Source organism: Crocodylus porosus, unplaced genomic scaffold, assembly GCF_001723895.1.
Source record: "Crocodylus porosus isolate Cpor-Errol unplaced genomic scaffold, CroPor_comp1, whole genome shotgun sequence".
NCBI lineage: Eukaryota > Metazoa > Chordata > Crocodylia > Crocodylidae > Crocodylus > Crocodylus porosus.
This window is the reverse complement of record NW_017728931.1, coordinates 35973616-35984381: the sequence shown is the minus strand read 5'-3', so window position 1 is coordinate 35984381 and position 10766 is coordinate 35973616. Positions and strand designations below refer to the sequence as shown.

Sequence of the window (10766 nt, the reverse complement as noted above, 5' to 3'; positions counted from 1 at the left end):
ACAATCTCCAGGCACCAGTCCACCACTGACAGATATGGAGTCATTGGAGAAGTGACTACCTGTTTCCACCAACTCAAACCCTTTTCCATCATCATCAGAAGGAAGTATAGGCAATGGGTAGAAGAGGCACAAGGGGGCACGTGCCCCCCCCCCCAAATTTGCCCTCACTGGCCAGGGGGTGGGGAGCGCCAGGTTGTGCCCTCCCTGAGAATCACCGGCGGCACTTCTGTTTTTTCCAGCAGCACTTCCAGTTTGCCACCAGCACTGGGTGACTGGTGCCGCCTTAGTCAGGGGGGGCATGTGCCCCCCTCCCCCATGACCAGTCCTGCTAACCATGGTCAATCTTGCTACCCGGGGGAACCCCTGTGACTGATCCTGGGATGGTCAATCACTGTAGCCGCTTCTGGGAGTGGCTGTGGCTTATAGCGGGGGCATCGGCACTCCCGCCTGTCCCCCCTGCCCATTGCCTAAGCTGTGAGCGTGGCCAGTCAAGGCATGCATCGGTGCTCTTAGGGTGTACACATGCACCCCAGTGCACCCCTTATGTGTCACCACTGTCACCAGTGCTTCGGGGGTCAGTGATTGGCCACTGCTGCCCCCCCCAGAGCCAGAAGGCACCAGTTGCCCATGGAAGAAAGCATCGCTGTTGATTCTCCAGATAGGCTGACAGGGCCATCATCTGCTGAACCCCTCACTGAGTCAGGCTCTATGGAAAGACCACAGCGGAAGCAGAGCCCTCCCAAATGGTTGGCTGACTATTCTGCCTAGGGGGAAAGGGTGTTGTGTCTTATTGTGTTTTCCTTGCACTGTCCTTTAAGGCCAAAGCCCTCATGCTCAGTACTGCAGGGTTCAGTTTGTTTTGCAGCAGTTTTGCAGCACAGGGGATGGGGACTCCATTTTCCCTGCCTGGAGGAGCCGGGAGATATATTCTTGGTTCCTCTCACTCATCATTATGAACATGAGCCTGCAACTGTGAACATGAGCCTGCAATGTGATGCTGCGGCTAGTAAACCGAGCAAAACACTGGCTTGCATCCATAGATGCTTCTCAAACAAATCCAAGGATGTCCTTCTCCCCCTGTACTCAGGCTTGGTGAGGCCTTAGCTGGAGTACTGCATCCAGTTTTGGGCTCCACAATTCAAAAAGGATGTGGAGAAGCTTGAGAAAGTCCAGAGAAGAGCCACACGCATGATCACAGGTCAGGAAAGCAGACCTTACGATGACAGGCTGAGAGCCATGGGGCTGGAAAAACGCAGGCTCAGGGGTGATCTGATGGCCACCTATAAGTTTATTAGGGGTGACCACCAGGAACTGGGGGAACATTTGTTCAACAGAGCACCCCAAGGGATGACGAGGTTGAACGGTCATAAACTACTACAAAACCGTTTCAGGCTGGACATAAGGAAGAATTTCTTTACAGTCCGAGCCCCCAAGGTCTGGAACAGCCTGCCATCGGAGGTGGTTCAAGCACCTACATTGAACACCTTCAAGAGCAAATTGGTTGCTTATCTTGCTGGGATCCTATGACCCCAGCTGACTTCCTGCCCTTTGGGCAGGGGGCTGGAGTCAATGATCTTCCGAGGTCCCTTCCAGCCCTAATGTCTATGAAATCTATGAAATCAGGACTGGGCCAGGTCAAGGTCAAGGTCAGAGACAGAGCAAGTATAAGTTTTGCATACATACTAGGGCAATTGTTAAGAACCACCCTGAATATGATTCCAGAGAATTATAATAATAAATAACTAGTTCAACACAGAAGTGTCCAGAGTGGTGTTGCTGAACTTACAACATAATGGGTTAGAACTGCGTATTACAGGTATATTTATACCAGGAGTGTAAAATACATGGCCATGGGCCAGATTGGGCCTGCAGGGACATTTCACCTGCCCCACAGGGCTTCTGGAATACAGGGTTGGACTGAGGCCTTCTGTCAAATTCCCTGGCACTGCGTTAACCTGTGTGTTGCTGCTACTGGATCCAAAACCACCATTGGGTCTGGATCCAGCCCACAGGAGTCCCCCAGTCTAGATCAAACAAAGTGTGCACGCTTGTGCGTGTCGATCAAGCAGTGCGCATTTGTGTAGATCAAACAGCACGTGCGTAGATCAAACTGTGTGTGTAGATCAAACAGCATGCATGTGTGTGTGTCTACTGTGAACTATAGGCAGACAGGGTTTTTTGGGTAAATCTGATATCTTTTATTAGACTAACTAAAGAGAATTTTTTTTCTTAGCAAGCTTCCTGGTTTAAAAACCCTTTGTCTGGCTGAGGAAGCATCTGCAGTTGGCCTCTGCTTTTCCTGGACGGAAGGGATAGTAAAGAAGGCTGGTGAGGGACAGGGGCAACGCGTAGGGGGTGCACATAGGTGCATGTACACCCCCGAGCCTAGCCGGGCACCCCCTACACTTGGCAGTGCCCGTGGGCCGTCCACGATCCCTGCTGGCTGCCACCAACAGCACCAGCAGCGTCTGTGGGAGCTGCCCCACTTACTGCCACTGAGCTCCCACTGCTGTATTGCCCTCCAGCCACCGGGGGCACGTGTCGCTTATGGTCAGGGAAGATGTAAATTGAGTTAGTGGGTGAGAGACAGATGGGGGGCGGTGCTCAAAGTGCGTGTGCGTGATAGCGGGTCTCAAAGCTAGCCCTGCCCCTGGTAAAGAGGGTGTAAAGCGCACGAGCAAGGAGGGGCCCGTCCGCGATTGTAGCCCAGCTCGTGCAGCAGCCTGGGTTGTATGCAGATGGTCAGGCAGCCATGGGGAAAAACGCAACATTTCTGCACAGTAGAGAGGGGATCCCCCTTGGTGTGTGAACGCGCGTTTCTGTGGCGATGGGAGGTGTTCACTGCCCGCCGCCCCTCATCCTGCAGCATCCCCCGCGCGCGGCTCCGGCCTCGGGGCCAGGCCCTGAGAACTACATTTCCCAGGGACGCTGGCGCGGCGTGGGGGTGCGCTGTGCAGCGAGCGCCGATTGGGCAGGAGAACGCGCCGGCGATGTAAGGCTCGCGGCAATTGGGCGGAGCTGTCTGTGGCGGTTTGCTCCGTTGCTAGAGTTGAGGTTTTCAGTTGAGCGTGGCGGTTCCAGGTCGGAGTCGACCCGAAGTGCACCTTCAGGCGCTCGGGAGTGGGGGAGGCCTTCCGCGTTTCCGCGGGGTTTGTCCCCCGCGGGCCCCGTAGGAAGCCCGGAAGCGGCCCCTCCTGTGCCACCGAAGACCCCAGCTCAGCCTGGCGGCCCGGGTACGACGGGATGAGCACGGCGGAGTCCTCCCCGGGGTCCCCCCGCACCGCCAGGAGGTGAGTGCGGCTCTGCAGCCCCGCCAATGCCAAGCTCCCACCTTCCCCCAGCGTTGCCAACTCTTAAATATGAAAACATCGTATTAAAAGCTCAAACGATCGTATTTTCTGAAAAAACTGAAAAAAGAGTGCTAATTAAGCTTAGTTCTCATTTACTTTATATTGCTAACTGTAAGCCTGCAATGAGTGAGACCTGGGTCTTCAAAGTTGATGCACTTCTTTATTTCCAGGCAAGAGGTTATAAGAAAGTGGTGGCAGCGAACCAGAAAGTCAGTTAAGACTCCCTGAGAGTGACTAGGGTTTGCATTTGCTGCATCAGTGAACTGTCTAAAAAATTATTGTACATTTTGAACACTTTTAGTATTATCTATTGTACATTGTACAAGGGTTGAAATGATCCTACAGATACAATAATTACTGTACACCTGGCAACACTGGTTGGCTTCCCTCTCTGCCATGTGCTGCAAGGCTGGTGTGAGTGACGGTCAGTGCCAAGTCTGGTGAATTTACATAAGGACTTCTGAGGCATCACTTCCAGGGCTGGGCTGCAGCGTTCATCCGGCCTGTCCACAGGCTCTGCTATCTTCAGGGTGCAGCGGGTGTTGGGCAGAGTTCTCTGCTTGACGGCCTCAATGTTAGCCCTGTGACTGTCAGCCTGGTTGCTGCAGTCCCCTGGGGTGCCTTGAGCTCCTTGCCAGGGTATGGCAGGGTGCTAGGGAGCACCAGCACTGTCAGGCAGGAAAACACAATTCGCAAGAAAAACCCAGAGACGTCAAACAGGGATCCATGGCGTTGACCTGTTGTGGGCTTTCCAAGTTCCTTGTGCTAAAAGAGTCAAACAAGTGAAAGGGCAGAGGGCCCGGCTGTTTACTTTTTTCCATTCTGGAAATCAACCGTTTGCACCTACTCAAGGCTTTCTATCTTGAAGCCAATATTTAATGTGACAACTCAATTTTATTAAGAGCCTTTGATATGGGGCTTTGTACAAGGCTTTTTGGAAGCCCAGGTATATTAGTCTTATGTACAGTTTAGATTATGGTTGGATGGGATGGTTTGGATAGGGATAATCCTGTGTCAGGCAGAGGGTTGGAGTCAATCAGTGGTTCTCAACCTTTTTTTTACCAAGGCCCATCTGTAAACATCAATGGCCAGTCCTGACCCAGCACCCCTCAGTCTTGACCTCCTGCCCAGGCCCCCCGGGGTGTGCAGGACAGGCAGGCCCCAAGCAGCCCCTTGCAGGCTGAAACTCTGCTAGCATACTAGGGAAAAGCCATAGTTTCCCTTCATTTTTCTCCTTTAAAGGAGAATCCATTTTTAAAGTTTGTTCACAACCCTCTCATACGTTCTTGTGACCACGGTTGAGAAACACTGGAGTAGATGACCTGGAGGCTCCTTCTAGCTGTATGACTGTGTTAACGGGATCACCCTAATCTACTTTCTTGTTAACACCTTCAAAGTTGCAGGACATCTGGAAGGGAGAATTTCAGTCAACTTCTGGCACATGGATTTGTTTAGTAAAGAATTGCATAAATTAGTTAAGCATTATCATTTTTAGTTTTTATAGCGATGACATCATGAAAAGTTTTTTGTCTTCTCAACATATACAATGATGAGCCAGTTTTTAAAAGAGAAGCCTGAGGCCAGTGAACAGTTGCATGTATACACTTATGTATGTAAATTTGGTACTTATACAAGTAAATTCATGGCTGGCTCATGAAGCCAAGTTTATACCAAAATTTAGATGCACAGGGATATGCATATTTTCCTGCTGATATAAGTAAGATTACTATGTTCCTCAATGCAATATCTAGGTGGTAATTATTGAAACAAAGAAGCTTCTGCTTGTTCCTCACATAAAGCCACAGTTAGAGCATGTCTATTGTATTATTGTACATTTGGAAGAAAAAGATATAGTCCCTAATGAAACACAGCTTTAAAATTTCTAGTTGCTTCTATATCTAGCAACAATGACAAGCCAGTGGAACTTTGGTAGTCATAATAACACATTTCAGAATTTGGACATCCTATCTGACATGTAGCAAGCTACTTCTGTTCACAGGGCTGGAGGGCATATGCCCACCATTGTAGATGAGGGGGGACAAGGTGAGGGAAAGAGAAGTCACACTGAAAGCAGCTGCCACTGTTGTTGTAGCAGCATCAGCTTGAGCAGCAGCATCCCTGTACAGCAGCAGCATCAACTTGGGTAGCAGGTGCCTCATTTTCTCCCTCTGACTTAAAGATGTGCTGTTGGGTGTAAGATTGCCCACTGTGAGACTCCTGGGGTGGGGGGTAGAGGGGGTGTGGAAGCACCATTTTGCTTGCCCCATGCCCCCCAGATACACCGCTGGGTTTAGGGCTCTTGTGGCGGGGATGCCACCACGAGCGGAAACTTACCTCCAGTGCCGAAGCAAGGGAAAAGTGGCCACAGAATGTTGCCAAAGATCAAAGGTGCCACGGCGGAGAAGTTGCTGCCAAAAGACAAGCAGCTCCAGCGCAGGGGTGGCGGGAAGAATGGCCACTGCAAAACGCTGACAAAGCCCAAACGCACTCCCCTGCACCAGCGTGGGCACACTCTGTGGATGCGTGCTGGTGTCGATTTGCTGGACGTCCCTCAGAGTGGGATAAAATCCCCACCGGACAGCATCCAGGGAGGACTGTAAGTGAAGTTTCCTGAGAGCTTGGAGCACTGGGGAGTAAGCGATTGCCCTGGCAGGGGCGAGCAGTGGCAACCCCAAGAGCTGGGGTGCCCAGCTAAGGCTGGCTCGGAGGAGCCAGGATACATGCCTCTTGTGAAGCTGTGGATCTCAGACGAAGCTAACAGAGACTGGGACAGTGCTGAGCCCGCGGAGAGAGGGAAAAATATTAAAAGCCGTGAGTAACCCTGGGGAGGGGGTGAACCCTGAAGGAAGGCATCCCAGGGTACATGCAACGATGAGTCAGGCCAACATGAGGCTTGAATAAGGGCGGTATACTGTCTGAATAGGGAGTGAGATAACATAGGGGCTAAGGCCCAGCTGTGGCTGATTGACTCTGAGGTAGCCTCGGCCAAGACCTAACATCTCTGGTTGGTGTAGGGGAGGCAGAGCCCCAAGACAAAGATTAAACAAGCGATTGACGAGGGAATGAGGAGAGGCAGGACGTGAGAATGAGAATGATCCTTAACATCAAGTCGTGGTAGGCAAGAACCCCTGGGGACTTTACAGACTCCCGTTGGAGGGCAAGCTGCCAACCCACAAGGAGATAGCTGCACCCAATTGGCCCAAAAAGGGAAAACACTCAACAGAAACCCACAGGAAACTACAGCTGTCCTGCCACATGGCTGGGACAAAGAATCCTGGGGGGAGTTGGGGTGGGGGGAGGATGCCCCATTTTAGTCTGCACCCAGGGCTGATACCCTGTTTGTTGCCCATAAGTCATGCTGCTGCTATCTGCAAGGTAAATACTACCTTTGCTTGTTTCTCTCTATCTCAACTTCACTGTTGTATTGGATATGTTTACTTGTGATATTTTTCACATCTGATTCCTTTTTTTGCTTTATACTCTGTCCAACGGTTGCTTTCCACCTTGTACTTGAGTATATAGTATCCCTTTTCCTTTTGTCTTTATCTCTGACACTTTTTCCACACCAAGGTTGGCCCGTTCCTGTGGATGCCTTCCTCATAGAGCTCCCCACAACTGCCAAGTAGGGCACCCTGTCTAACTGGGCTGGGAGGCATACCCCTAGCCCCCATCAAGCAGGCAAATCTCTACCCACTAGTGGGTAGGTCAGCAGTTGCATATTAATTTTTTTGTGTGTTTTTTATATGCTGCAAATTTTATTTTGCTGGTAATGTGAAAGTCAGATTATTTGAGGTGCAGAAGCTGTTAACTATGTTTACTGTGATACTAAAATTTAAACAAAATGTTATGGGTGTTGTATTTTTGACTATTGTAAAATATTATTTATATATTGTTTGAAAAATTATCCCATCAGGACAGTTCCAGCTTGTGGTGCCATGTGAACTGGTTTGTGCGGCTCCCCTCTTACTAAATTTCCAGATTCTGGGGAGTCGTGCACCCTGCATGCTGAATTGAGTGCCCAGTCCTAGCGTGCATGGGCAGTGCTGGGCCCCAGGACCCATTTCAGTATGGGTCCCAGGGGGAGGGAGACGTGCCAGGCCCTGGACCTCAATCCCAGTGCTAGGGGCAAGGAGGGAGTAGTGCTGGGCCCCCAACGCCTGAACCTAGTGCATAGGGTTTGCTCTGACTTGGGAACCGACCCCAGGCTGCTCCTTTGTTCCACAGGGCCAAAAAGTTGAACACCACTGCATTAGGCCAGTTATAGCAGGGTTTGGTGAACTTTAATGATGAAAGAGCCAACCATCATTCATTCATAAAACGTAATACTATTTTTATTTTGTTTGTTCCTCCATTTTATCCAGCTTGGCAACCACCCGAATTGCCTCCAGATTTACTAATTCTCCAAGTCCAGGTTGTGGGGATTCTACTCCACTCCCTTCCATCAATGAGCGCCTGGCCTTTCTCCGCCCCTCCCGGGAGCTGCTGGAATACTATCGCAAAAAGATTTCTGAATTTGATGAAGAGCATGAAGACCTGGTGAAAAGGCTGGAGAGATACAAAGAAACATATGATGAGCAGGTAAAAAAAAATAAAGAATGCCATACTGGTGATGAACTGTTTTATTTAGTCCATCACACATGGACCCTTTAAACACACTCACACATCCAGTTTTTGGCAGAAAAAGGGTTATACTCTCATCAGAGTATTGAGGTTGAAGAGCTAATATTACTGACGCTTCTCATACTGAAGATTGCTGGGGAATGTGGCTGGACTGAGCTGAAGGGGAATCATTACATCTTGAGGCCCTAGGAATGAGCAACTTTGAGCCATCAGGTCTTATAGTGCATAGGGGAAAGTACCCTTATTTTAATATATTGCACTCTTGTGGAAAGCCTTCATGATATGTATGTATGTTAGCTGTCAACCCTGAGTTTAATGTACAGTACTATTTCCACTTGCTTTTCACTATGCATTAGTCTGGTGAAATGTGGACACTCATTTGCCCCAAATGAGTAAGAGCTTTGTTGGAGTGGATATAAACTACTGCAGTGGTCTTCAGCAGCCCCCAGAATGGACCAGGACTCCAGTGTGCCTAACCCAGCGATTTTTCAACAAGTGTTCTGTGGCACCATTCAGGGGTGCCACAGTGTGTCATGAAATGTAAGCACTGTTACGTGTGCAAACATGATTCATAAGATAAACCCAGAGATTTCAAACCCAGACACTTTCCAAGGGGTGCCTTGAGTTCAGTGAGGGGTACCTTGGATCTAAAAATGCTGAGAACCACTGGCCTAAACACTTGGGGTACCTTGGATTTAAAAAAAATGAGAACCACTGGCCTAAATGCTTAATAAGCAGAATGAAAAGGATGGTTTTTGACCTAAACCTTATACTCCAAGACCTATTCCAAGCTACAGTGTTCTTCCAGCACAGCTCCAGTTCTGTTAGCCAGACTTTGAGTATTACTACACTCAGAGCTTCTCTATAACAGAAGCCATTCCCCCTGTCTGTGCCCCCACCTGTCCACTCCCACCTCCCTTTTGCCAACAGGTTTATGCCTTATTTCCTGAATGAAACAAAGCTCTGCCAGCAGCTGGCTGAAGGCATATGTAACTATGCCTGTGCCGTCTGCTGGATGTTGCTATCCGTTCTGCAGCTGGTTCATTCCCTGAATGTTTTTTGCATTTGGCCATTATGGCTACTACAGGGAACCATGGAGAGCTGCCAGAAGTACATGAATGTGCGCATGTTCTGGTGGTTTGACAGTGGGAAATGCTAACTGCTTCCAGAACTTGTACTGGCAAAACAAGGTAAACAAGTTCTAAGTAAAACCTACTTTATTAAACAAGACGTTTTATAACAGGTAGGGTTCTCTCATCTTATGATGCATCATTGTAGCAAACAGAAAGCTGCCAGGTAGCTGCATACAGTAGAAAGGATCCTTACTTATTAAAATGTTTGGAAGAGGATTGATCACATCTGAAAATATTATAGCTATTCATGAATCATCCATGTCTGAAACTGATTTAAATCTTGCCTACCCTGAAGATCTTCAGAAAATATTCTGTAGATCAGCATGTGGGTAAAAGCTAGGAGAAGTTTCATTACTGCCCCCCTTTACTGGTATGTAGCAGAGTCGGTAATATGAGTCTCACAGGAGTCATTCACAGCCAACCCAGCTGTAAACGTGGACCTAGTTATTTGGGCTACGGATGTAATGTGATGTTAGCCGTGTCACTTGTGTCATTTGGCTGTGGAAATTGCCAACTCCATAATCATGCTAGCGTGATGGACTACAAGGATTGGGATAATCTTTGACCTTGATCTTCTGTTGGAATGTTCTTCTCATGGATTACTTGTCCACCATGATACACATGACCTCTGAGGGAAATGATAATTGGACAAGCCAATTACTACATAAGCTTGTAATAATATCCTACCCTAAACCCTGTGGTAAGCTGTTTTGGGTTTTGGGGGTTTTTTTGTGGGGTTTTTTGTTAAGTATAACACAAAGTTGCAAGGTCCTCGCGTTCATTCAAGTTGGAAACTTTCAAGTGTTGTCAGAACTTGACCGCTGACTTGGAGCTGCAAACCTCCCCAGTTCCAGCATAGGTCAGGTGTTCAAGCTTGATTAATGTTGTGTCGTCACTTGGATCAAGGTAGAGCACTAGATGATCCAAGTGTGGTGGAATCACCAGGGCCTTTGGTTTCTGGCTGAAAGATCTCCTGGCAGTAATACCCTTGGCTGGTCAAAGTTTGGTGGTACTGCTTTAAAACCATTCAGCCCTGCTAGGAGCTGTTACAGTATTAGGTTCTGCTTGGCACAAGTCGCTCCTGCCAGATGCTGAGTATCGTTCACATACTTCTCTCTCTCTCTTCTTTTCTCACTAGCACAAACTACAGTGGGAGATGCATCAACGGGAAGAGGAAATTGCAGAGCTGCAGAAGGCTTTGAGCGATATGCAAGTTTACCTCTTCCAGGAGAGGGAACATGTGTTACGTCTTTACTCAGAAAATGACCGGCTGAAAATCAGGTGAGTCAGGTAAATGGAGATGTGCAGAAAAGGTTTTATAGCTACATGTTAGAGCCTCCATCTTAAAAGTGTAGTTCTTCTATAGGTCTGTTCATTAGCACTAGCCTAGTAAGAACACTAAGTGACTGTACTGCAAGAACTTCAATCTGCTGTCCTGGATGGTTACAGGATTTTGATACCAGAATAGGTCCACATAGCAGATACACAAGTAGAAAAAAGTTCAGGTTTAAAATGAAGTTGTCAGCTTCAGCTTGGAGGTTTTGGTTTAACTGTTTTGTATTCTCTCCATGGTTGTATTCCCTCCATGCAGTCTTAAAAGCAAGAAACTCACATTTTAAAATGCAAATGCAAAATGGACAGTGTTTTGGGTTTTTTTTTTTTT

General features: G+C 48.3%; 1 protein-coding gene across 1 annotated transcript; it reads left to right on the top strand.

Annotated features, from left to right (window-relative positions):
* The first annotated feature begins 2998 nt into the window (after window positions 1-2998).
* LOC109316470 (coiled-coil domain-containing protein 77-like) lies at window positions 2999-10719 on the top strand. The gene is made up of 3 exons (XM_019544582.1): window positions 2999-3290; window positions 7712-7928; window positions 10242-10719. The coding sequence occupies exons 1-3, from the start codon at window positions 3244-3246 to the stop codon at window positions 10386-10388; spliced, it is 411 nt and encodes a 136-aa protein (XP_019400127.1). The 5' UTR covers window positions 2999-3243; the 3' UTR covers window positions 10389-10719.
* The last annotated feature ends 47 nt before the right edge of the window (window positions 10720-10766 follow it).

Excerpts from the sequence above, each read along its gene's own strand:
- LOC109316470 (XM_019544582.1), top strand. The coding sequence starts at position 3,244 with ATGAGCACGGCGGAGTCCTCCCCGGGGTCCCCCCGCACCGCCAGGAG. Across the intron at positions 3,291-7,711 it reads TCCCCCCGCACCGCCAGGAG|CTTGGCAACCACCCGAATTG; the intron begins GTGAGTGCGGCT and ends CATTTTATCCAG. Across the intron at positions 7,929-10,241 it reads AAGAAACATATGATGAGCAG|CACAAACTACAGTGGGAGAT; the intron begins GTAAAAAAAAAT and ends TTTTCTCACTAG.